The sequence below is a fragment of the Ovis aries genome, chromosome Y, assembly GCF_016772045.2.
Source record: "Ovis aries strain OAR_USU_Benz2616 breed Rambouillet chromosome Y, ARS-UI_Ramb_v3.0, whole genome shotgun sequence".
Taxonomy (NCBI): Eukaryota; Metazoa; Chordata; class Mammalia; order Artiodactyla; family Bovidae; genus Ovis; species Ovis aries.
The window spans coordinates 2201775-2229146 of record NC_082741.1 but is presented as its reverse complement, the minus strand read 5'-3'; the positions used below and the strand labels follow the sequence as shown (position 1 = coordinate 2229146).

At 43.0% G+C, this 27372-nt stretch overlaps 1 protein-coding gene across 6 annotated transcripts; it reads left to right on the top strand.

Moving 5' to 3' along the window:
* Positions 1–279: 279 nt before the first annotated feature.
* On the top strand, positions 280–24476 carry LOC101117055 (zinc finger protein 160-like). 6 transcript variants are annotated; one of them, XM_060408623.1, is made up of 5 exons: positions 280–342; positions 2785–2843; positions 9475–9557; positions 15089–15215; positions 22432–24476. In XM_060408623.1, exons 3-5 carry the CDS (start codon positions 9543–9545, stop codon positions 23838–23840), a joined length of 1551 nt encoding a protein of 516 aa, XP_060264606.1. In that variant the 5' UTR covers positions 280–342; positions 2785–2843; positions 9475–9542; the 3' UTR covers positions 23841–24476. The 6 variants fall into 6 exon arrangements, with proteins under 6 accessions (XP_060264606.1, XP_060264607.1, XP_060264608.1 ...); XM_060408624.1 differs by lacking the exon at positions 9475–9557; XM_060408625.1 differs by having other exon boundaries at positions 9475–18949.
* Positions 24477–27372: the final 2896 nt, after the last annotated feature.

The following is a 27372-nucleotide window of genomic DNA, read 5'->3' as shown; positions in this document are numbered from 1 at the left end:
ATGGTCACTACCAGGAGCTGAGCACAACATGCTGTGAAAAACAGCTTTTTTATTGAGAATAAGCCCTTTTACTCTTAAGAGGAAGTATCTTGGCTTCCGACATAACTTGAAGCTTTTACCTGAGCAGTGTTACAGGAGGTAACTTGGTGCTGTCAAGGTAACAGGCCCCGCCCCCGCGCCCCGCCCCCTCAGCGCCCCGCCCCTCCCGCGGGCTCTGCGCACAGCTCGCCCCGCCCCTGACCGGAAGCCGCGGCTCTAACACCAAAAGCGCCGGCACGCAGAGCCGGAAGTCGGAGAGCGCGGAGCCGAGGTGCCCCAGCGGCGCCTGGGCGTCCCTCTAGAGTAAGTTTGCAGAGCGCGCCGCCCCTGCAGGCCCCACCGCCGCCCCGCTCACTCGTCCGCACGGTGCGGGGATTGCCAGCGACCTGAGAACCCTGGCACCCGGTGCTCGGCCCCGAAGAGTCGCTGCCGCCGCCGTTGCGGCCCAGTTGCCTTTTCGTTTGGGTTTCAAGTGTTGCAGAGGCGGTTTCGGCCCTCGGTGCGCGTAGACAGCGCCTCTGGCGACCTTTTCCTGCTTAAAACCCTTGTTTTACGTCTGGCCTCGCCAAGTAGAGCCCCCTCTCGCGAGTTGCAGTCGCGCCCCGCCGCGTCGCCTTCTCGACCGCTGGAGGCAGAGCCCAGATAGGCCGCGGCCTGCTCTCGATCCCGGGGTTCCCCGCTGCTGAGCCCCCGGCCTCCCAGCCGCTCCGCCCTCGCGCCTCCTGAGGCCGCTCCTTGTGCCCCGCAGCAGCCCCCTTTCCTGTCAGCCCGTCCCCTCACCCCGCGTAGGGCAGGTGACCTGGGCCCGCCGTGCGGCAGCCACTGCTGTCCCAGGCCCAGTTCAGCTCGGTGGGAAAGGGTGCTCTTCCGGTCCGGGGGCGTCTCGTTGTGTCGCCCACTCTAACTTCAGGAGGCAGGAGGATCAGGAGAAGCAGAGTCAGAAGGACTGAGGGAAATAACTCAAGCTGAGGAGAAAAGCATCAGGGAGAACCAATGGGAACCCTGAGAATGGCTGACGGATTTGCAAAGGGATAGTCAAGTCAAAGAGGTTAAGCCTTGCAAATAGCCAAGTGAGTGAAATAGAGAAGTATTAATCAGTTAGAAAGCCAGATCTCCAGGGACTGGAACACAGCATTGGGAGAACTGCCCTGTCTCAGTGATGGGAGCGCGGAGGCGAAGGGCAATGAGGGACCTCAGAGGTGGAGAGTCCCTAACTGGGTTTTGGCCGGCTTTGACTCCAGGCCTCTTGGGTTAGAGTCCCGAGTTGTGTTTTCACCCGGATGGAGTTCCGCCGCTGCTGCTGCTGCTGCTGCTGCTGCTGCTGCTGCTGCTGCTAAGTCGCTTCAGTCGTGTCCGACTCTGTGCGACCCCACAGACGGCAGCCCACCAGGCTCCCCCGTCCAAGGGATTCTCCAGGCAAGAACACTGCAGTGGGTTTCCATTTCCTTCTCCAATGCATGAAAGTGAAATGTGAAAGTGAAGTCACTCAGTTGTGTCCAACTCTTAGCGACCCCATGGACTGCAGCCTGCCAGGCTCCTCCGTCCATGGGATTTTCTGCTACAACGGTTCAAGTCTGAATCTGAGGTGGCTGGTTTTATCATGGTGCTGGCAGAGAGAGAGGCCAAAGCGTAAGGAGCAGAGGAAGAAAGGGCTGGAAGGAAGCATAGCCACATGGCCTGCCAGAGAGTGGGGAGGAAGGAAAAGTCACAGCGAGAGAAGAGGAATAATCTGGAGCGCAGAGAGGGAGCCGAAATGGGGGAGGAAAGAGGCAGACTTAGGTATGGAGTTCTGAAAGACTCAGGAAGGTTGGGGAGAGAGCATTTCGAGGGGGAACCAATTGCAGCAGCCTGGGACAGGACACGTGTGAGGGAGGAAATAGGGCAGGAGCAGCAGGAGAGCAGAGGGGGAGAAAGAGGCACCGAGACCCAGATGAAATAGGGAGATAGGTGAACAGAGGGGTAAGCTCGATCCAGGTGTGGCCAGTTGTTTGAATACAGATGATTTTGTTAGTTATACAGAGGAGGCTGAGAATTTCAAAACTCCTGTCTGTAAGGCTTGTGTCTTTTTTTTTTTATTACTTGTGGCAGAAGATGACTTTCATTTGCAAATCCTGTTGAGCCTGGGGCGGTGGCTTGATTTCACTGAGTTGTGAGTGACCCCCTTCCCTTGTCCTATCATGAGACAGAGGTCAGGGAAGAAGAGACGTGGGGCAAGAAATGACTGGCTGTCGCTCTGTGGTAGCTTTTTTTTTTTTTTTTTTCCAATGAATTTTTTGGGCTGTGCTGTGCCGTGGGCTCAGGAGCTGTGCCTCCCAGGTGCTAAAGCACAGGCTCGGTAGTTGTGCACAGGCTTGGTAGTTGTGCACAGGCTTAGTTGCTTGTACTTGTGGGATCTCCCTGAACCAGGTGTAGAACCCATGTCCCCTGCGTTGTCAGGCAGATTCTTATCCCCTGTATCACTATTGGGTAGCATTTTTAAAGGAATGCTTTTTTTTTTTTTTTTTTTTAATGGATTCACATTTTCTCCTTTCTTTATGTATGGTGCTTTTTGTGGCTTGGAGTAGGTCTTAATTCGTTCAGTTTCTGTAATCATTTTTAACTTCAGAAATAAGCTTTTTTAGTTTCCAGTATTCTACTCTTATCATCCTTTTCTAAATATGATTATTCTCAGTGTTTTTTTTAAACTTTGACACCAGATTTTTAGATTAAAAATAATTCACAATTTTTTTTTCAAATTTTTTTCAGATTTATTCCTTGCCTGAGTGCTTTCTTCCCTTCGTCTCGTACATTTGAAATTTTCTTTGGTAAGTAGTAAATCATCTTAGACTATTTTGTGCCATACATAGCAAAAATGTCACCTCGTTTATCCATTCTAATGAGGTAGGTGAACCTAGAGCCTGTTACACAGAGTGAAATAAGTCAGAAAGAGAAAGACAAATACTGTATATTAATGCATACATATGGAATTTAGAAAGATGGTACCAATGATCCTACGTGCAGGGCAAGAAAGGGAGACACAGATGTAAAGAACAGACTTTTGGACTCAGTGGGAGAAGGCGAGGGTGGGATGATTTGAGAGAATAGCATTGAAACATGTATATTATCATGTGTAAAATACAATGATCAATGCAAGTTCAATGCACAAAGCAGGGCGCCCAAAGCCCGTGCTCTGGGACAATCCAGAGAGATCGCGTGAGGAGGGAGGTGGGAGGGGGTTCAGGATGAGGGGGACACATGTCCAATTCATGTTGATGTATGGCAAAAACCATCACAATATTATAAAGTAATTATCCTCCAATTAAAGTAATTAAAAATTAAAAATGAGGAAACGGAAAAAAGACAAGTTAATAAGCAAAGATCACGTCCCCTCCCTTTCTCTGAATTCAAAGAGACATACATTTTGGAGGGTTTTATGTATGGGACATCGTGTAATAACATAGACATATTTTCAGCTGTGGTTTTACCAAAGACGTGAGTTGTGTGTATGTGTTTACATGTACACACACAAATGGATATTTCTGGTCTCAGCTCTTTACCAGAGAATAACGGAGGTATGACATTAGATCTTGTGAAATTAAAGGCATTTCTTTGAGAAATGGGAAAATAAAAGAACATTTAACATGATAAAACCAACAACATAAAATGCTTCATTCTTTCCTTTCAAGAAAAGAAAAAAAAAAACACACCTAGTTTAACTGATTAGTCTAATGGTCTGTTTTCTCTGTTTTCTATGATCAGTGAAAAATGAGCTGTGAGGTGATAGGAAGATGTTTCCCTCAGGTCCCTTTTTGACTTTTCTGTGAAAATGAGTAAAGATGGGCTGGATTGACCTGCAACCTTCCAACAGAGCCTCTCTATTCATGATAAAAAAGATTGCTCAGATCCTATTTCTAAGCTGACTGCTTAAAATGTTTTTTGTACTGGTGGACATATATTTGCAATTTTGTATTTTTAAAATATTTTACTGCAATCTTATAATAAAGAATTACCTGCTTGGTATCAGTTTGACCCAATCTTGAAAGAAAAGTTTCCTTTTCTCAGGTACATGACAGATGTTCCTGGTGTTAAATGGGATGGGCATTAAGGACAAACTCGGCCCCCTTGCCCTTCAGCCTCTCACCTCATTATTCAGTTACACCCGGTTCTTTTCACTCAGCTCAGACCTTCTCATAAACGGCTTCTCTGGGCATTAAGGACAAACTCGGCCCCCTTGCCCTTCAGCCTCTCACCTCATTATTCAGTTACACCCGGTTCTTTTCACTCAGCTCAGACCTTCTCATAAACGGCTTCTCTGGGCATTAAGGACAAACTCAGCCCCCTTGCCCTTCAGCCTCTCACCTCATTATTCAGTTACACCCGGTTCTTTTCACTCAGCTCAGACCTTCTCATAAACGGCTTCTCTCTCGGCCTGAGGGAGTCCACTTGTAACATGGAGATGAGAGACTAGACCAGAAATTCTGAGTGTGAGCAACACTGACCCCTGAAATGATTAGCCAAATTGGCTGTGTGTCTATGTGTGGCAGTTCTGGTTTGGAGGGAGTGTCTGGCGATAATTAGAATTTTAAGTAGATCCCAGTCCTCCCTGAATGAAAAATGAAAAGGAAAACTGTAGCATGAAGGCAGGATCACAGGCTCAGAATCAGATGACTTCTATGAATAAGGCTAAATCTGAAGGGAGATTTTTTTTACATCCTGACGTTCAGACTTGCACTGGCTTTCCTTTGTTCTTGGGACAAAAGCTTGACCCCTCGCTGCAGCTCCACAGCCCTCTGTCAAGCTCAGGCCCTGTCAGTGTGTCCAGCCTCATCCTGGGAGCTGACCTTTTGCTCGTGGTTCAGCCTGTCCTGGTCTCATTTACCTTGTCTCTGTTTCCAAATACCAAAACCATTTCTGTCTGACGTTGTAGTTCCTTTTCTCACCATCAGGTCACTGTGCCTCAGGCCGTTTGTCACCCTTCAAGTCTAGGCTCAGAGAGGCCTCCCCACCCCCTCCTAACAGTCTCTCTCCTGTTACCCAGGTTTATTGCCTGTGTATCAGTTGCCATCAGCAGAAATTAGTGCCCTTCTTCATGGGTTATTTTGAGTCCTTCCTGGTTCCCTTCTTCTTAGGGCTCATAGTGTTCCTCTTCTTTCCAGCGTGGCTGCAGTACCTGATACTGGAAATGTCTGTAGATGACAGGACTATGGGTTGGGCTGAATAATACTCAGGGAAGACCAAGAGAACAGGGCAGGTGATGATGTTTCCCATGTTCTGGACATTTCAGCTGTAATTGATCTTTACCTCATGTGACTACTTAATTACTCAAAAGAAGAGCCGAGAAATATAGGAAGTCCTGAAAAGCCCTACAGGACTGGTGTCCTCAAGCAGTGGGCTAAGGTGTCCCCTCGTTTAGTCCTCTGCAGCCCCCAGATCTAAGCTCTGCCCATCCAGGGACCAGTCGCCATCGTGGACAGCAGCTTTGCCATCTAGGAGTTCCTGTGCTCAGTGTCAGCGTTGTGATTTCAGTGCACTGAGGATGAGCAGAAATCCAAAACCTAATGGAGCAGGAAGGAGACGCTGCCCGCCCCCCCAACCCCAAGAGCTAGAATAGCTTCCAAGTAGGTGTGGGTGGAGAAAACAGGAGATGGTGGGACCTGGAGACCCTTGCTTTGAGACTTCCTCATCTCCAGCACCTTTGTACGCGGACTCCATAATGTCCCCAGGTGGCGGCAGACTTTCGCCGGAGGGCCGGTCTCTTGATTTTCATTCTGCGTGTGCAGTGTCCTTTGGGTGGTAGCTCGTGGGCACTCCTCTTGTGATCCCCTTTGCCAAGAAACCCCTGTGCGCTTTAGTCCTGCTTAGTCCAGTCATGCAGGGCGGAGAGGTAGACAAATGGGGAAAGCAGAGGGAGCCTGGTGGGGTCTGCAGGAGGGTTGTGGCAGTACTTGGGGGCATCAAGGTGAGCCCAGTGAGTGGAGCGTGCGCCCATCCCAAGTGTAGTTGCAGGGACAAGAGGTGTGTGGGTCTGTTGGAAGAGAATGTCTCCATTCAGGCTGGAGCACCTGGAAGCGGGATTGTCGGAGAGCCCGCATGGAGTGGTTTGAGGTTCTGCTGCCCGAGCCCGTGTTTCCCGGGACAGCAGTGCTGAGGCTGACGTGTGCCTGCACAGGTTTGATTTGACACCTCGTGACCACACGTGAGCAGCAATGAAGCACGTGGAACTCAGCCAAGAGAAGTCTTTTCCACTGTTAGAACTGGGGCCTGGGCTGAGCCCACAGGGACCTGTGGGTGCAGGAGGATGGGAGCCTTGGGCTTGAGGGGCTGGTTCTAGCAGGTGCCCCCAGCATCTGCTCCACTCCCTTGCCAGGGATCAGCCTGAAAAAAAGAGTAAGAGAGAGAGAGAGAGAGAGAAAGAGAGAAAAAAAAGAAAAACACGGGGAGACCAAGCTTCTTTGGTGAGTGATGCCCTGTAACTTTGTTTTTAAAAGGGACTTTTATACCTTGTCTTGTACATAGAGGGAAACGAAAGATGTAAGCTCATACAGTCAGCCCAGACATTCCAGCAGTTTTGTCCTTATCGAAACCAGGATTTTTTCTGTAAACCTTTCTCATAAACAATGTTGTGTACATTATCTTCTGGCCTTGGAGGCCTGTGGACATTTTATGACCCTCTTTTGATAAAGGCTGCTCAACCAGGAAACTTATTTTCCCTCAAAGTGTTTTTTTTTTTTTTTTTTTTTTTAATATTTCTAATCTATGTCAGCCTCAGAAAATGTTAAACAGAGTTACATTTCTCACGGAGCAAAGGTGCAGTGAGTTACAAGAAAGAACCAATTAGCTCAAAGGTCTGATGTGGTTAAATTCAAGGCTACACTTGTTTTTCTTACATTCCAACTATGTTAACTACTGCACTCCCAGGTGCACAGTGGATAAGAGATATGGGAACTTAGCAACAAGCATTAGCCCAATAATGAAATCTTACAGCAGCACTACTCAATAGTTTTTAACTCTTTGAAAGGCTCTATGTTTTAGGCTTCCCGTGCCTCTCACAGTTGGGAGGCTGTGAACAATCATATGTGCAGCTGCAAGAGTCTGGATAAACCTGCCAGGCAAGCTAGAATGTTAACAGAAGGGGTTTAATTTGATATATTCCTCTCATGTCCAGAAGACTTATTAGCTAGAGCCCTAAGCTGATTTTCTCCAGAGAAAGGTGGTCGGGGATAGCCCCCTGTTAATGTCAGGAGAGTTGGTGAAAGGCACAAAACAGTAAGACAGACAGATTCTGGTTTGGGGGGAGATGCTCGAGCGGGTCCAGGGAGCCCCTCGAGTCCTGATCCGCCTTTGCCTGTCAGGTCTTCTCCGCATGACCTTTGTCACGGGTGGGACCTCCCGTGGTGGCTGCCGGCACTCCCTGGCTTCTGTTGGCTCTTTTAGCAGGCAGGCACCGTAGAGTAACAGGGAAAATCTCAGGTCATTTTTTGCATCAACTTTGGTATCATTGTGTACTTGGGGTTGCCGGTGCAGAAAGGTTCATGTGCCTTTGGGAAGATACCAAGAGAATCTGGAGTGTTTCCTTGGAAGATGCTGAGGTCTCACTGGGCCATGTGCATCATTGGAATTATCCCTCTTTTTCATAGTCTTTGGAGATTTCGGTGTCTGACCTGGGTCACTCCCTGTAAATGAAAATATGATGTTTTGTGTCTAGCGGACCCTTGGATGTCCTCTTTTGTATTTTGCCTCATGCATGAGTTATGACATCTTGGAATGCTTTGTGTTTGTATAAGAGGGTTCAGGGCTCATTATGGGCCCTGTGGACACTCTGTTGGACATCATGAAAGTTTGTAAGTTTGTTTGAAGCCCGCTGGGAAATTAGGAGTACTAAGGTTAAGATTGCAGAATGCTTGTTATAAGGTGGTCCTGCTCGGTAGGGATCTCTGGCCCCAACCTGAGAAGAGTCATAAAGTCCTGTGACGTAGGGGAAGATGGCTCCGAAAAATCAGAGGGCTGCGATTCTACAGCGATCTGCAGCCTGGAGGCTCGTCCTCTAGAAGATGCAGCTGCAACTCTCTTGCTGCCAAGCTGGGTTCTGTGTTACCTGCTCCTGTCCCTCCCAAAATAAGCACACACACAGGCACAGTACAGAAAACACGGAATCTTAACTGCACTGTTGGTGGTAATGTTAATGGTACTGCTGTGTTGGAAAATAAAATGGAAGCTCCTTAGCAAATTAATATAGAACAGTTCTACAGTCTGTCAAACCCATTTCTGACAGATATCCAAAGGGAGAGCAATCCGTTTTTCAGAGATATGTCCGGAGTCCCATGAGTGTGACTGGCTCTGCAGTAGCCGAGGCATAGACACAGCCCAGATGTCTCTGAACGAAAGAATTGGTAACAAAGTGTGGTATAGAAATATTTATTATATACTGTATATTCATGAACTATTTGTCTCTCTATATAAATATAAAAATCAAGAATCTTGCATTTATGCCAAAATGAATGAACCTAGAGAACATCATGCCGAGTTAAATAAGCCTCACCAAGGAGGACAGACACTGTGTGGAAACTAGTCAAACTCATAGAGCCATCGAGTTATAAGGCTGTTACCAGGAGCTGGGTGGAGGGGGGAGTGGGGCACTGGTAGGCAAAGGGTAGAGGTTTTCTGTTGTAAAATAAGTAAGTTCTGGGGTTGTGAGGTACTGCACGCTGCCAGTAGTGTTTCTGTATACTTGAGATTCGCCCAGAGAGAAATAATGTAGTGTACTCATAGGAGGAAGTGTAACTTACTCGACTATAACAATTATTCAGTGTATGAATCTATCACATGATCACTTTTTACACAGTACGTTTATACCATTTTTGTTAGTTATACCTTAGTAAGGCTGGGAAAGAAAGAGAGAGTTGGGGGGTGCTCTTCTCCGAACGGTGCCCAGTCCAGGCTCCACGTTTCATTCAGGAGGCATTTTGCATACCCGTGTTTTGTACCCTCTGACCAGAGATTTCCCCTTTGGGTAGTTTGTGTTGGTCCACAGCTCGAGAATGTTTAAGATGCCCCAGTTGATTCCAATCTGGATCCCTCACTGAGCATCAGGACTCTGAGTCCTCCCAGTCCTGAGGGCTGAGATCGGGGCTGAGAAGGGCATGCTCTGTTCTGACTGGGGATGGATCAGGGCCTGCTGTGTGACCTGCAGGAGATTGCCTGGTCAGCTGAGGTGGCCCCTGCTGCTGGGGACATGAGGCCTCACCAGAAGGGGAGTGTGATCCGAGGGAACGTGTGGGAACGTCCCGTGTTGGTCTCTCTGTGGAAGTGGACTGTCCTGAGTCCCTCCTGAGACAGTGGCCACAGGGGCCTGTCTGTTCCTCATGGTGAGGGCTTCCCTGTGTGTGGGGTTGGGGCTCCGCAAGGGGGTGTGTTAACTCTAAGCATCAAACAGCATGTTTTCGACTTTCACGATAGACCTCTGAAGACGTATGTTGCCTGAGGAAGCTCTGAAGTTACGGAAGAGGAAAGAAAAGGAGTGAGGCATGGCTCTTTCTCAGGTAAGGTCACATTTAGCCTGTCCTTTCCTGAAATGCCCTTTTCTGGACTTGCTAATCCTGTCTGACTCTGGAGTGTCCTGTCTGACTCCTGTATACGCACACTCACCCGGGGCCTTCCCTCGGGGCCTGTCGTCTCCACTTAGATCCCGTCTCCCCGTGACCCGGTGACCTGGCCCTTGTGAGGAGCTCTGTCAACCAGGGTAAGGAAACTGCATGTGGAAGTCAGGTATTAATGTGCACAATAGCTGGTAAAATCTGGGAATCAGATCAATTAGGGGCAGTTTGTTCTGACTCTTTTAAGGCAGTTCAAACTAAAACGTGAGTCAATCTCTAAATCCTTCTTGCTAATAGAGTGGAAAGTTGAGAAATAGACATTAGTGATACAGTGTTTTCTAGTTTATCATCAGATTTAAACTATGAAATGAATCTAAGTCTCTGGCAGGTGGAAATTTTCATCACCTCCATTCTTCAGAGGTTGTCCTTTCGCTCTGTGGTTTGAATCCTTTGACACAGAGCTGTTTAACCTTTAATGCAAGCAAGATTCCACCTTCATTCTTTTGCTGGTGGATATCTGTTTTCTCAGCATCATGGTTATTGAGCCTGCCCTTGCCCTTTTGTGTACCTAGACATGCTTGTGAATATACCTTACATATGCACAAAGAATTATTTCTGAGTACTGTGTTCTGTTCAGCTGGTTTCTTTGTCTGTTTTTATAGCAGCACCACATCACCTCGATTACCTTGTAATAGGTGTTGAAATAGAAAGACCTCCATCTTCCTTCTTCCAGAGTTTCGCTGTTTGCTCTTTGAATAGTTCTGTGACTTTCACCATGTTTTATTCTGCTTCTGCAAAGCTTGTCACGGCAGTTTTGATAATGAGTTAATTGGTTGATTGATCCTTTGTGGGGTTATTAAAGAATATTTTTTGATATAGCCTGTCTCTTTTGTAATCTTTATGATTCTTACCTATGAAACGTTGTCATGTGGGAAAGAAGATAGATTTCCTTCTTTTTCAATCTGGGGACCTTTGATTTCCTTTTCTCATCTAATTGCTCTAAGGGTTTCAGTGCTTTGTTGAAGTGCGGTGCAGAGTGTGCGTCCTTGCCTTCTTCTTGACCTCAGAGGAAAAGCTTTCATTCTGTCCCCATTGCTGTGCTCTTTTCATAATGGCATTTCTTATGTTGATGTTGGTATAATTTATTGTCGGTAGTTTGTTGAGTGTTCCATCTTGAAAGGTTGTCAAATTTTTGTCGAATGTTTTTTTCTGTATCGAGATGATCCTGGTTTTTTTCCCCCTTTAATCTGTTAATGTACTGTGTCATATTAATTGATTTTTGTATGTTGACTTCTCCTTGCCTTATAGGAATAAAATCCACTTGGTCATGGTGTCAGATCTTTTTATTTATTTGTTTTAATTGAAGGATAATTGCTTTACAGAAGTTGTTGTTTTCTGCCCAATACCAACATGAATCAGCCATAGGTATACATGTGTCCCCTCCCTCCCAACTTCCTCCCTATCCCACCCCTGTAGGTTGCTAGGAGCCCCTGTTTGAGTTCCCTGAGTCATTCAGCAAATTCGCATTGGCTCTCTACTTTACATCTGGTAATGTAAGTTTCCATGTTACTCTCTCCATACATCTCACCCTCTCCTTCCTCCCCTTCCCCCTCCATCTGTTCTCTCTGTCTGTTTCTCCAAATCTTCTTAATATGTGTTGAAGTTGGTTTGCAAGTATTTTAATTTTGCATCAGTATTTGTCAGGAGTATTGGTTTCTAGTTTTCCTTTCTTGTGTCTTTGGGAAATCATCAAACCATTAGAACCGTGCTTGCTCCATACAATTAGCAGGATTAGTGGTAATTCTTTTGTAAATGTTTGGTAGACTTTGGTCCTGTATTTTTCTTAGAGGTTTCTGACAGCTTTTTAAATCTCTCTAGTTATAATGGGCTTCCCTGGTGACTCAGATCATAAAGAATCTGCCTGCAGTGCGGGAGACCCAGGTTCTGTCCCTGGGTCGGAAGATTCCCTGGAGAAAGGAATGGCTGTCTAGTCCAGTATTCTTGTCTGGAGAAATTCCATGGACAGAGGAGCCTTGTGGGCTACGGTCCATGAGGTCACAAAGAGTCAGACATGACTGAGTGGCTAACACTTTCACTTTCAACACTTCTCAATGTTTTTATTTCTTAATAAGTAAAAGGGTTTGTATGTTTCTGAGAATTTGCCAGTACCTCCTATATTCTGTCATTTATAGGCATTATTGGTCATAGTACTTCCTTATCTTTAGAAACTTTCTTTGACCTCAGTTGTAATCACTCCTGTTTCATATCTGTTTTTAGTTATTTGAATCTTTTTTTCTCTTTTCCTAAGTCTAGGTGTGGGTTTTCCTATACAGTTTTTTCAAAACATCAACTCTTGGTTTGTTGATTTTTATATTTTTCTGCTTTCTATTTTATCTGTGGTTTAATCTTTCTTATTTACCTGTTTCCTTCTGCTAAACTTGAGTTTAGTTTGTTTTCCATTTTCTGTTTCCTAGAGGTCTAAAAATAGAGTTCAGATTTAAGATCTTTCCTCTTTTTTACTGTAAGCATTTAACAGTTCAGACTTTGCTTCTAGCACAGTCTTCTCTCTGTGTTATAAATTTTGTAATGTTGTCTTTTTGTTTTCATCCATGTATTTAAAATTTTCCATGTGATTTTTTTTCTTAGACCCATTTGTGGTGTAAGAGTGAGTTGTTTGTCCACATTTGGGGAATTTTCTTTTTTTCTTGAGTTTATTTCATTGTTGTTAGGGAAGATACTTTTATGGTATCAATCTCTTAAAGTTGTTAATTTTGGCCTAACACGTGGCCTCTCATAGAGAATGTTTTATGTGTCCTTGAGATGCACGTGTTTTATGCTTTTGTTGGGCTGTGTGATCCATACATGCCTGTTCAACTTGGGCGTTGAAATCTCATACTGTTCCTGTGCCACTATTTCTGTCTTCCTTTCCCTTAATGTCTGCTTCTTTTTTCTGAGATATCTAATGTTAGATGTGTATATATTTTTACTTGTTACAGCGTTTTGGTAAGGTGACGGTTTTACCGTTATACGATGTATCTCATTGCACTTTTGTTTTTGTTCAGTTTGTTCTGTCTGATGTGACAGTCTCCCCTGCTCTCTTTAGGATGGACTGTCTGTTTCCGTCCTTTCTCTTTTCGCCTTTCCGCGTCCTTAGGTGTATGAGTACTACCTGTTTCAATTCTCTGACAAACTCTGTGTCTCTTGCCCTGGGTTTTTCCTCCTGTTACTTCTAGTGGCCCCTGCTCATGCGCATCGTAGGGTGGTGAAAGACAGGCACCCTGGACACTGAAATTTCGGAAGGAATATATTGAATGTTTCCTTCCCATCATGATGTTTCTTGAGATAGTCTTGCTTAATAACTATATATTTTTTTCCATATTCTTTTTTGCCATGATTTTTAATTCTCCAAGAAGTTTTTTTACTTTACTATTGTGATTATTTTTTTTTTGTCATAATCTAATGACTCTTCTAATTTCAAATCACTGTTTCATTAATGGGAAAAAAAGCAAAGAAAGTCTTTGGCTTCTGTTAATGCCTTGCTATGTAAATTTAAATGGATAAAATTGTATTTGTAGTTCTGTATATGGTAATTTTATTATGAATTGAGTTCAGGTATTTTTTTTTTAATGTTTTTACCAGTTTTCTTTTGGTAGCCTAGTATAGAATCCTGTTGATAAACTCAGCTGAATACAGAAAATACATTTTTATCGTCTGAAAGATGCCAAAATACATGTGAATAAAAAATACATGCGGGTGATATAAAATTGTCCAATGAATCTGTCAAGAGACAAATCCTCTCATTTCAGTTAATTTTTTATAGATATGTATGCATGCATGTGCAAGTCTGTGGTTTAGATAGAAGACATCATGATTTTAAAACTACATACCACCTTTTTTTTCAGTTGAAATTATGTCATCAGTATAATCTGTGGCCTTGAAATTTTCTAAACAATCCTGTTAGTGTTTTAAGTAGTAAATTACTAGCAGTTGTGTTTCTGTATCTACATCTTTAAAGACCTTTCGTGCCGTTCCACACTGTTCACCTTGGACTGTGGGGGTTTTTTTGTTTGTTTTCTTTTTTTTAATATTAATACAGTATTTATTTGTCTTCCTTCTGTCAAACCCTGAGCCCACCACTTTCCCCAGGCTGCCTGGGGAGTTCCAGGAAAGGGAACATACAGGGCAGACACAGGAGAAAGAACTCTGGGAGGTGGAAAGAGCCCCTTCACATCGTGCAGAAGATGAGCCAGACCACCATCAGCCAAAAGAGCCCCATGGCCTTTGAGAGGGCCAAGCCCGTGGCGTAGAAGAGCTACTGTTTCAGGGAAGGGTTCCTGGCGTAACAGTGATGAGGCTCCCGAACACAGTCCCACTTCCAGCCCTGGAGCCAGCCAGCCCTGCTGTGGCAGCTCCAGCTCCAGGGAACTTGGCTGCTGTGTCAGAGTCCTTTGAAATGGCACTGATTTGGAAGCTGTGGCTAGGGATAAGTGAGATGGTCCGGGGACCTAGGGCTGCCAAGCTGCTGTGGCTCTCATCAGTCAGTATCTCCGATCCTTCACCACCACTGCGGACAGTGATCATTCCACAGAGGGAAGAGGTTCTCCCGATTAGGGAAGGGATAGACACGAATTTGGCGCAGGTGTCCATTTTCAAGGGATGAAGGCCCAAGGCCCGAGAGCTGCTCCCCGTGCAGACAAGACAGAGGGGCAGGGAAGAGTCTCACCTTGGACTTCTTTCAAGTTTTCTTTACGAGCCCCCTGTCAAAGGACTTGTAATGTTCTCTGTATTAACTGTTAGATGCGTAAGCTTCAGTTGCTGAGCCCCAGCTTCTGAGTTCAGGTGCTTCATGTAACATTTCTTACCTGCTTGATCTGAGTCGAGTTTCTCAGAGTGTCTGTGACACAGGTTTTCTTCTGTAAGGTGGGAACAGAGCGTTCTTTAATGAGCTATTATATTGATGACAGGTTCTTGCCTGTAAAGTACTTATTTAATGCTTAGAGTAATACTACAGTAATTTAGGGCAACAGGAAGCCTTCAGACACTTTTGGTCCTTGCTGCTGTTATCAACGTCATAACTGAAACTTTTGACCTTTCCATTAAAAGTGCCGTGGACTTTGTCGTCTCTGAAGACACCACTCATGCTGTACGTCATCTAGATAATGAGTTGCACTCACTGGGTAGAACATAATATCTGACACTTCTGTATAGACAATACAGTGTTGAGTTTTATTCATATATATTTCATGGATTTTGAACAATGATGAAAAATCCATATTAATTGGAGGATCTCATAAGGCCTTAGGAAAAAGCATTAGAAATTAAGATTAGAGATGCATAATTTCTCCAGATACCCCTGCAGGGATCTGTTAGAACACATACTTCAACCAAGTCAATCCTTACCCCTTACCAACCTTTCTCTTTTGCATGAAAATGAGAACTGTTCATGGCCCTTTTGGTGACGTGTTGTTTCATTTCAGGAACAACTGACCTCTGAGGATGTGGCTATCGAATTCTCTCAGGAGGAGTGGGAATTCCTGGACGCTGCTCAGAGGGCCTTGTACAGGGACGTGATGCTGGAGACCTATAGGAACCTGCTGTCCGTGGGTGAGGATGACTTCCTCCCAGAGCTGCCCTTGGGTATCTGCATTTTCCCTGTGTGCCCCTTGGGAGGCCCTGATGTCTTTCATCTGAGAGTTCTGGTGACTCGGGAATGACACAGCTTCACGAGGTTAAACTGACCGTCTTCAGACGCTGTGTCTGTTTCATGTCCCTGAGTAAGGATCACACCTGCGCCCCCTGCATTGGAAATGCAGAGGCTTAACCACTGGATCACCAGGGGAGTCCCAGAATTTCTGTTTCGGATCTGAATATCATCTCCACATTGGAGCACGAGAAAATCTCTGGACAGTGGGGAGTGATGTAAGAATACCTAAAAATAGAATGCATAAAGAAAAATGAGTATCTCAAAAGGGCTGGTTTTTTCTGTTTAGGAGTGGGGCAAGCTGGTGGATTGGATCCTCTGTGGTTGTTACTTAGAAAAATGTAAAGAGAGTAGGTAGAGAGATCATCTTTTTGATCCTTGATCCTGAGGGCAGCATATGTGAATCTCATGGGCTCTAAGCTTACCATCTGTAGGTCGAGTGCATGGTCCCAGCTCCAGATCCTGTAATGTCTGACCTTCGTGTTTATTATTTTTACGCTTGTGCTGCTCTACCCAGTCTGGGAATGTCAGCTGTTCCCAATGTTCCATTCTCCTTACTTTGTATCATTTTACGTCTTGAATTTCTTTGAAATATATTCCTGAGGGTCTGAAGTTTTATCTGGTTTCCTTGCTGTGATAATCCACCTATGTTTAATTGGCAGCCTCTGCTGAGTGTCTGTGGAGTGGATTTACTAGGCAATAGAAAACTGTGATGGAGACACTGTTCCTAATGTTATTTTCTTGCTCTGTACAAAGTCACCACTTGAAGCTATCTAGCAGAGTGGTCAGTATGTTCTAGGATGATGAGAGAGAAAGTATCACGAGAGCCTGATACATCTTCCCAGGTTATTTTCTGGCTTTGGAGACTCTGTCAAGGGCACCGTGACAGTGTTGTTCATGTGCATCAAGGACCGTATATTTTAGCGTCTACTGTAAATGGTATGGGAATTTATCCCAGGACAACTTTGTCCAAGTTCACATTCTCATATCTATGGGGCTATTGGCTGCACTGATGTTCTCTGCATTGTAGGTATTTTTTTTTTTTTAATTTTACCATTGAGTTCAAATTTCTGTGTTACTCTTCATGTTTCTGTTTTGCATCTGCAATGCGTTGGCTGGTTGATTGGGGAATGGTCCGTATGTTGGAACTGGTGATCAGTCCCTCTTAAAATTTTTATATATATATTCTTTGTACTCATTTATTATCAGACGTATGATTTCCACATATTTTCTCTTTTACTGTTGATTGTCTTTTCAAACTCACTGCACTTTAATGCACAGTAGTTTATAATTTTGATATAGTCCAGTTTATTAATATCTGGTTTTATTTTGTGGCCTGTGCTTTTGGTGTTATATCTGGTAAATCATTTGTGGGTCCAATTTCCAGAAACATTTCCTGCACGTTTACTTCTAGGACTTTTATACATTTGGGACGTAGGTTTAGGTCTTTGAACCATTTTGAGTTCGTTTTTGTCTGCAGTGTAAGATAATGTTCCAAGTAAATTCTTTCGCTGGTGGGTATTCAGTTTTGTCAACACGTCTCGTTTCATAGACTGCTCCCCCCATTTAGTAGTTTTTACGCCCTTGTGAAACATCTTTTGAACATCTCCGCAAGAGGTGTTTTTGGTTTTGTTTTAACCATTCTTTTTAGGTCTGCTGCTGCTGCTGGCTGCTAAGTCACGTCGGTCGTGTCCGACTCTGCGGCCCCACAGACGGCAGCCCACCAGGATTCTCCAGGCAAGCACACTGGAGTGGGTTGCCGTTTCCTTCTCCAGTGCATGCACGCATGCAGGCACGCTAAGTCGCTTCAGCCGTGTCCGACGCTGTGCAGCCCCACAGACGGCAGCCCACCAGGCTCCTCTGTCCCTGGGATTCTCCAGGCAAGAATACTGGAATGGGTTGCCATTTCCTTCTCCACTTTTTAGGTATAGTTAATTTACAATGTTGTGTTTCAGGTACACAGCAGTTTACAAGATACTCAGTGTAGTTCCCGGAGCTATATCGTAGGTTCTTGTTATCTATCTATTTTGTATATACATTAGTTTGTATATATTCAGACTGCTAATTTATCTCTCCCTTTCCAGCCCCCATCACCATCCTGTACTATCCCCTTTGGTAACCATAAGTTTGTTTTTTATTCTGGTGAGTTTATTTTGTGAATAAGTTCATTTGTATCATTCATTTCAGTTCAACATATAATATCCTCTGATATTTGTCTTTCTCTGATTTCACTTAGAATAATCCCTAAGTCTGTCTGTATTGCTGCAAAAGGCATTACTTCATTGTGTTTTATGCTGTGAAGGTGGCAACCCACTCCAGTGTTCTTGCCTGGAGAATTTCATGGACAGGGGAGTCCGGCAGGCTGCAGGCCACGGGGTCTTAAAGAGCTGGACACGGCCGAGCTACTGTTACTTCCCAATATTCCCTTGTCTATATGTACCAGATATTCTTTCTCCCTTTGTCTGTCAGTGAACATTTAGGTTGCTGCCGTGTTTTGGCTGGTGTAAATAGTGCTGCTAAATACATTGGTGTGCATGTATCATTTTGAATTAGTTTTCATCCTTTCTGGATATATGCCCAGGATTGGAATTGCTGGTTCCTCTGATAGCTCTATTTTTAGTTCTTTATGGAACCTCCACGCTATTTTCCAAAGTGGCAGTACCAATTTATGTTCCTTCCAGCAGTGTAGGAGGGTTCTCTTTTCTCCACACCCTCTCAAGCATTTGTTTGTTTGATGGTGGTCATTCTGACCAGTGGGAGGTGATACATTTTTGTGGTTTTGATTTGCATTTCTCTCATAAGTAGAGACGTGGAACATCTTTTCAGGTGCCTGTTGGCCATCTATTTGTCTCCTTTGGAGAAATATCTGTTTTGATCTTCTGCTCATTTTTTGATCGGATTGTTTGTTTGTTTTGATATTAAGCTGTATGAGCTATTTGTATATGTTGGAAATAAATCCCTTATAGGTAGCATCATTTGCATATCGTCTCCTAGTCCAGAAGTTGTCATTTTGTTCTTTTTTGGTTTCCTTTACTTTGCAAAAAGGTTTTAAGTTGAATTAGGTCTCATTTGTTTGATTTTGCTTTTATTACTGTGACTGTTAAGACATAGATCCAGCAACATATTGCCAGTGTTTTGCATTTGTTTTCCACTATGAATTTTATACTATCTGGTCTTGCATTTAGATGTTTAATACATTTTGGGTTTATTTTTGTATGTGGTGTTAGAGGATGTTATAGTTTCATTCTTTTTCATGTAACTGTCCATTTATCCCAGCATCACTTATTAAAGAGACTTCTTCATTCTATATTCTTTCCCCCTTTGTTATAGAATAATTGACCATAAGTAAATTGGTTTGTTTCTGGGTTTTCTCTCCTGCTCTACTGATCTCTGTTTCCGTTTTGTGCCATTATCATACTACTTCCCTGGTGGCTCAGGTGGTAAAGCGCCTGCCTGCAGTGCAGGAGACCCAGGTTCAGTCCCTGGGTCAGGAAGATCTCCTGGAGAAGGAAATGGCAACCCACTTCAGTATTCTTGCCTGGAAAATCCCATGGACAGAGGAACCCGGTAGGCTGCAGTCCATGGGGTCACAAAGAATCGGACACGACTGAGCGACTTCACTTCCACTTTGATGACTGTAAGTTTGTAGTATAGTCTAAACTGAGAGAACATGATTCCTCCATCTCTTCCTTCTCAAGATCATTTTAGATATCAGAGTCTTTTGTATTTGGTACAGATTAAGTTTTTCTTTGTTTTATGAAATATGTCATTGTTAATTTGACAAGGGTTGCATTGAATATGTAGATTGCCTTGGACAGTATGGTCATTTTGACAGTGTTACTTCTTTCAATCCAAGAACATGGTGTATGTTTCCATCTGTCTGTGTCATCTTTGGTATCAGTCATCAGCATCTTGTAGTTTTATGAGTACAGTTCTTTTGACTTTTTAGGTAGGTGTATTCCTTAGAATTGTGTTCTTTCGTATGAGATGGAGAATGGGATTGTTTCACTAACTTCACTTTCCGATGTTTCACTAACTTCACTTTCCGATGTATCATTATTAGAGTATAGACATGCAGCAGTTTTCGGATATGTTGTATCCAGCAAGGTTCCTCTGTTCATTGATGAGGTCTAGTAGTCATCTGGTGGCATCTTCGGGATTTTCTGTGTGTAGCACCATACTCACAGTTTAGCTTCTTTTTTATTTTTATTTACCTTGAATTCCTTTTATTTCTTTTCCTTTTCTGATTGTTGTGGCTAGGACTTCCAAAAATGTGTTCAATAAAAGTGGCAATAGTGAACATTCTTGTCTTATTCAGGTTGTTAAGGGTAATGCTTTTGGTTTTTCCCTGTTGAGTATGATGTTAGCTGTGTGTTTGACATATACAGTCTTTAATTATGTTGAGGTAGGCTCCATCTGTGCTGACTTTCTGAAGGGTTTTTTTTTTTTTAATCATAGATGGCACTTGAATTTTGTCAGAAGCTTTTCTGCATCTAATGATCATCATAGGTTTTTAGTCTTCAGCTCTTACTGGGGTGCATCCTACTGGTTAACTTGTGGATATTGAGAGGTCTTGCATCCCTGCAATAAATCCCGCTTGATCATGATGTGGTCCTTTTATGCTTTAGTAACTGTTTGAAACTGCTCTTTTGAACTCAGGGAAGATCCAGGAGAATGAAGCCTTTTTCTACAAAAAGGAGTTGGATCCCTCAGAAAGGCTTTTGTAACTGGGAAGGTCCTCCAGAGTCAGTTTCAATCCCTCCTTTTCTTTGATACTCCTCAATCTTGAGATGAACATGTGTGGAAGAAGAAACGAAATAAATGTCCAGTAGAGAGGTTAATCATACTTGGCAGAGGAACCCAGATTTAGATAGCCTTTTCCTGGATTTTCCTTCTAATTTCGGCTAATAAGATTGTTACACAATATCTGGGAATATTGTATATGTTTTTCTTGAATATAAGCATTCCATTGTAACTTACAAAAGTCACAGTTGGATACATTACATTGTAAATAGTATGTATAACAGGTATTATCCTGCTTTTCCATATATCACAGTCACTTTTAAAATCTCTCTTGCTTCTGTCCCCTACCCATAGTATAATGCCCATAAACTTGCTGAACCAGTTCTTTTCTTTTAAGGTCAGTATATTAGTTTGTGCTCTCAGTTATTTTCACAAAGACATGCAGTCACAAGCTGATATCTGACATAAACCTGTGTGCCCTATGCTCCACGCAGTCCCTTTCTTAGTCCTGACCATTCCTTACATAGTACCTTGATATGGACGGAAACATCGTTCTTACCTACGACATCCCTCCACCTTCTACATACTCTCACTGTAAAGACCATCTCTGGTCATTTATGGAACAAGTTTCTCAGGACATGACCTAGATCACTCTGTGCATCCGTGATGACTCACAACCCATTTTGAGATGGGATCACTGAATAATAGTTAAACAGACTACTTCTGTCTTGTATCTTCCTTGAGATTTTCCGAGTTCCTTGTATTTTTAAAAAATAGTTTCTAATCTATTCTTTCGGTGGGTGGTCATGTTGACAAATAAGTTTGCTCCGTCTGTAGGTTCAGATTCATTTCCCGCTTCTCTTGCCACTTTGTGTACCAATTGGGTGTGTCTCCTGCTCTGATTAGAGAAAAACATGGTATTTTACCTCAAGCCTTTCAAAGCAAATGAGTGCGGTCAGTTGGCTTATAGTAATGCATGTTTTATAGTAAATACTCAAAATTTACTTTTGTTTAAAAAAGGTAATATCTATATTCTGTCATGTTCTTTATGATATGACTCTATCTACATTCTATCTTTTTAAAATTTTATTAATTTTTTAATTGAAGGGTAATTGCTTTACAGAATTTTGTTTTCTGTCAGACTTCAGCTACATTATATCTTGTATGCTTTTCACTGGCAACATTTTTCAGCACTATTGTGTCAGACCCAAGTCAACAAATACACAAAGCACTCACTTTTTATTATATTTTGGTGCCATTAAACCCGATAATCAAGAATAGTGCATGGCTAGAGAGAAGCCTTCCTTGGCGGCTCAGTGGTAAAGAATTCACCCGCTGATGCAGCGAGATGCAGGTTTGATCCCTGAGTCGGGAGGGTCCTGTGGAGAAGGAAGTGGCAGCCCGCTCTACTATTCTTGCCTGGGAAATCCCGCCTGGAAAATCCCATGGATGGAGGAGCCTGCTAGGCTGCAGTCCATGGGGTCGCTAAGAGACTGAGCAACTTCACTTTTACTTTTCGCTTTCATGCATTGGAGAAGGAAATGGCAACCCCCTCCACTATTCTTGCTTGGGTAATCCCATGGACAGAGGAGTCCAGTGGGCTACAGTCCACAGTGTCACAGAGAGGCAAACACGACTGAGCGACTGAACAACAGCAACATAGGTGGGGATTGCTTTGTTTATTTGCTGTTAGAAAACTGGTGACTATTTTACATCTTAATTTATGTCATTTATAGATGGTGGTCTTTTCGCATGTATTCTGCAATACAGCTGACACATACTACTTGTTCACATTGTAAAGTGCCTTTTCTTTTTGGGTGCATGGTTCTATAGCAGATTTAGAAAACTGTGTTGTTTCCAAAAACTTGTTTTAGTCATAGTCTTCATTTTCTCATTTGTTTTCAATGGTAAACAACCAATTATGAATAGTTAATTATTAATTGGGTAAGCTTGGTTTTGGATTATTTACTGTTACATAATATGTTGTTTATAATTTATTTATGTACAGTAAATATGCAGAATACAATGATAGTATAATATTTTTCTTTTCAATTTGAGACAACTGTGGTTTGACACGTTCCTAGGGGTTCTGGTAGAAAAATACCCTGTTTTTGAGAGTTGGCCTAAGATTGTCCAATGTGGGTGTGTTTGGCATATGGTTTTTAAAACTAGGCTACCTGAACAGTGAATTTATGTTATCATGCTTTCTTAAGTTAAAAATTCTGTTCCTTTAGTGTTTCTAGAAACTTCAGGTCAACATTGTGGTGTTTCATAACTTGGTGTAAGTATTACTTTTGGTGTAATATATATTCAACATGAAAGATTTATTTTTGAAATATTGTGAGCAGGATACCTGTGGTTCTTTTTATCTTGTAGATATCTCTCCTACACATGTGACCAAGCATTTACAACCCAAAGCGACCAGTGATAAACGAGAAACATTCCAAACATTGATGCTGGGAAGCCCTGAAAGCTGTGAAATCGAACGCTTTAATCTTTGGGAAAGTCAGGAAAATATGTGTGACTTTGAGTGTCTGCAGAGAGATGACAAAAGAAATTACAAAGGCGCGCCTGTAAGCCTTAATGGAAATGTGCCTGATGGAAGAGATTTGCATGATAGAAAGGATGCAGGAATCAAGCCCTTTGGAAACAGGCTTGGATTTAACTTCCAGGATAAACTGCAGATATTTCAAACTGGAGGGATAATTTCTGAATATAATGAAGTTAAGAGATCTGTCAACAACAGTTCCTCATTTTCACCACTTCAGAGAATTCCTCCTTGTGCCCAAACCAGTGTTTCTAATATATATGGGAGTGATGTTGTGGATCCTTCAGGAATAACACAAGACCTCAAAGCACAGAGGGAAAAACCTTACAAATGTAATGAGTGTGGGAAAGCCTATCGTAAGGGCTCATACCTCATTAAACATCAGGCCATCCATATAAGAGAGAAATCACATAAATGTGAAGTATGTGACAGATTGTTTGATCAAAGTTCACAGCTTGCACGTCATTTGAAAATTCATTCTGAAGTGAAATGTTACAAATGTAATGAGTGTGGCAAAAACTTTAATGATAGCGCCACCCTTGCTAAACATCAGATAATCCACTCAGGAGCAAACTTACATAAATGTGGTATATGTGGTAAAATCTTTGGTCAGAATTCATTGCTTGTAAGTCATCAGAATATCCATGCAAGAAAGAGAAGTTACCAGTGTAATGAGTGTGGCAAAACCTTTACTGACAGCTCAAACCTCAGGAGACATCAGAAAATTCATACAGGAAAGAAATTATTTAAATGCGATATATGTGACAAGGTCTTCATCCGAAATGCACACCTTGCTGGCCATCAGAGGGTTCATACTGGAGAGAAACCTTACAAATGTAATGAATGTGGCAAGCACTTCAGTCAGCCTTCACAGTTCATAAGTCATAAGAGATTTCATACTGGAGAGAGACCTTACAAATGTGATGAGTGTGGCAAGGCCTTTCGTGTAAAGTCAATCCTTTTAAGTCATCAGACAGTTCATACTGGAGAGAAACCTTACAAATGCGATGAGTGTGGAAAAGTCTTTGGTCAAAAACCACATCTTCGGCTTCACTGGAGAATTCATACTGGAGAGAGACCTTTCAAATGTAATGAGTGTGGCAAGTTCTTCAGTCGAAATTCACACCTTACAAGTCATCGGAGAATACATATAGAGAAACCTTTCAAGTGTTTCGAGTGTGGAAAATCCTTTACTCAGGTCTCAGCACTCACTAAACATCAGAAAATCCATACATGAGAGAAACTCATGTGAATGTGGTATATGGTAGAAGTCTTCAAAATTCACAGTTCAAAATTCACACCCTACTGTTGGTCAGAGAATTCACACTGCTGAGAAACCATACAAATATCACGAGTGTGGCAACATCTTGGGCTTCATGAGAAAATTCATACTGGATAGAAGCCAGATATATATGTGTTTATTAGTCAGGTCTTTAGGACATGAATTCATTCTAGAAAGATTCCTCATCAATTTCACAGATGTGGAAAAAGAAAAAAAAAAAAAAACACCATCCTCACAGCTAACATCTTACCAGTAGTATCAGTATTTATCCTGGAGAAAACACACAGCAATGTAATGTGTGTGGCAAGGATCTTACCCAGAAGTCACAAGACAGGAATATAGTGGAGCCATACTTCCCAGACTCAGTGGTTGTGGCAAATCCTTTACCCTTTTCACTATATGTATTCTCTGATGATTTTAGTTCAGACACTCAGCAACTGCAGTTAAGTCCATATTTGAAGAGAAGCTATAGAGATCTTTTCACGTAAAAGAAACCCGAATTCTAACTTGGCAAAGAGGATTCTTTGGGACAGTATCCCACCATCTTTTTGGTCTCCTGGCTTTCTGAATAAAGTCACTATTCCTTGCCCAGCAAGTAGTCACTCAGTTTATTGGCGTGCTGTGTGGTGAGCTCTAAGAGCTTGACTTTAGTAAAACATTGATCAGACGCATTTGCTACATGCGTTTCACGATGGTCTCTGGGAAGGAATCAGTGAGATGAAGGGGCTGACTTCATGAGATACGAATCATTACATCCATGTTTCCTGGAAAAATACACAGCCTAAATTACGAAATTCAATAGCGTGTGTGAATTAGCAACAGGGAGGGTGGGAAATAATGTTAAACTAGTACATGACTCGTCATGGTCAGTAGGATCAGGAAGCCCTTCTCTATGTAGTCCAGCCTGTTATAAAACATAATGTTCTACCAACTGACCTTGAACAGAGCAGGCAAGATTTTAAAAGGCCTGGGCTTGGAGGAGAGGGACAGTTTCCAGGAACTGATGGTGTGCTAGGAACAATGCATAGGAAAAGGGTCATGTTCTCCATTGGATAGAAATAGCTATTGGATGTATGATTAAAGAAGAGTTACTCTTATTTGTGGAAATTGAAGACAGAGCTGTCACAGTCTTTGTAGACCGGGACCTGGGGATGGGAGTCGACGAGAAGAAGGAAGCAGGGGACCCAAGTGTCGAGTGAAACAAGAGTGCTTTATTTGCAATAACGCATGTTTCTATATCTTCATACAAGGCAGCTGTAGGCAGTAAAAAAAATAAATGAGGAAAAAGAAAGCCAAGTAAATAACAATCTTGAAAGGGCCAAGAAAGCATTCCATATGCTGAGTAAGAGGGGCATAACTGAATAGATTACCTTCAAGTGAAAGGTCACTGAAGGGAGTCACTGAAAGGAGTCCAAGCAGATGCCCTTTCTCATGACCTCAGTCCTGAGAGCTACGTGCAGCTCTGCTCATTGCTGCTTTCCAGGAACTGATAAGGAATAGAGTCCTTGAGAAACGCAAAAGAAGAAACTAACATATTGGATCCTTTAAAGTTGAACGTCCCCTGACAGTTCCCTCTGTTTTATGTTTTCATAATTGGAGATGACTGTAGATACTTTTGTGAAAAAGGCCCTGACCAAGTGAGTTTGTTTAGTTTGAACAATTTTAGTTGAAAGCCATCAGTATATTACAAATATAATCACCAGGATAATTATCAGCATTATAGTTCCAGATCCAATACTATGTGTAATGCTTTGAAGCCATCTTCGAGGGTCTCGCCCAGATAATTGACCAGCTAGCTGTTCAGCTAAGGTTTCCAAACCTTTGGAAGAGGGTAGACTTTTAGAGAAGGTTTGAAGGATTTCCTTTTGCAACAATTGTACACATTTCAGTTCAGATCAGTCGCTCACACTCTTTGTGACCCGATTAATCACAGCACACCAGGCCTCCCTGTCCATCACCAACTCCTGGAGTTCACTCAGACTCATGTCCATAGAGTCGGTGATGTCATCCAGCCATCTCATCCTTTGTCATCTCCTTCTCCTCCTGCCCCCAATCCCTCCCAGCATCAGGGTCTTTTCCAATGAGTCAACTCTTCGCACGAGGTGGCCAAAGTATTGGAGTTTCAGCATCAGCATCAGTCCTTCCAATAAACACCCAGGACTGACGTCCTTCAGGATGGACTGGTTGGATCTCCTTGAGTCTCCAAGGGACTCTCAAGAGTCTTCTCCAACACCACAGTTCAAAAGCATCAAATCTTTGGCACTCAGCTTTCTTCACAGTCCACCTCTCAAATCCATACATGACCACAGGAAAAACCATAGTCTTGATTAGATGGACCTTTATTGGCAAAGTAATGTCTCTGCCTTTTAATACGCTATCTAGGTTGGTCATAACTTTCCTTCCAAGGAGTAAGCGTCTTTTAATTTCATGGCTGCAGTCACCATCTGCAGTGATTTTGGAGCCCCCCAAAATAAAGTTTGACACTGTTTCCACTGTTTCCCCATCTTATTTCCCATGAAGTGATGGGACCAGATGCCATGATCTTCGTTTTCTGAATGTTGAGCTTTAGGCCAACTTTTTCACTCTCCTCTTTCACTTTCATTAAGAGGCTTTTTAGCTCCTCTTCACTTTCTGCCATAAGGGTGGTGTCATCTGCATATCTGAGGTTATTGATATTTCTCCCAGCAGTCTTGATTCCAGCTTGTGCTTCTTTCAGCCCAGCGTTTCTCATGATGTACTCTGCATCTAAGTTAAATAAGCAGGGTGACAATATACAGCCTTGACGTACTCCTTTTCCTATTTGGAACCAGTCTGTTGTTCATGTCAGTTCTAACTGTTGCTTCCTGACCTGCATACAGCTTTCTCAAGAGGCAGGTCAGGTGGTCTGGTATGGCCATCTCTTTCAGAATTTTCCACAGTTTATTGTGATCCACATAGTCAAAGGCTTTGGCATAGTCAATAAAGCAGAAATAGATGTTTTTCTGCAACTCTCTTGCTTTTTCCATGATCCAGCAGATGTTGGCAATTGGATCTCTGGTTCCTCTGCCTTTTCTAAAACCAGCTTGAAAATCTGGAAGTTCACGGTTCACGTATTGCTGAAGCCTGGCTTGGAGAATGTTGAGCATCGCTTTACTAGCATGTGAGATGAGTGCAATTGTGTGGTAGTTTGAGCATTCTTTGGCGTTGCTTTTCTTTGGGATTGGAATGAAAACTGACCTTTTCCAGTCCTGTGGCCACTGCTGAATTTTCCAAATTTGCTGGCATATTGAGTGCAGCACTTTCACAGCATCATCGTTCAGGATTTGAAACAGCTCAACTGGAATTCCATCACCTCCACTAGCTTTGTTCATAGTGATGCTTTTTAAGGCCCACTTGACTTCACATTCCAGGATGTCTGGCTCTAGGTGAATGATCACCATCGTGATTATCTGGGTCGTGAAGCTCTTTTTTGTGCAGTTCTTCCGTGTATTCTTGCCACCTCTTCTTA

Excerpts from the sequence above, each read along its gene's own strand:
- LOC101117055 (XM_060408623.1), top strand. Across the intron at positions 15,216-22,431 it reads TAGGAACCTGCTGTCCGTGG|ATATCTCTCCTACACATGTG; the intron begins GTGAGGATGACT and ends TTTATCTTGTAG.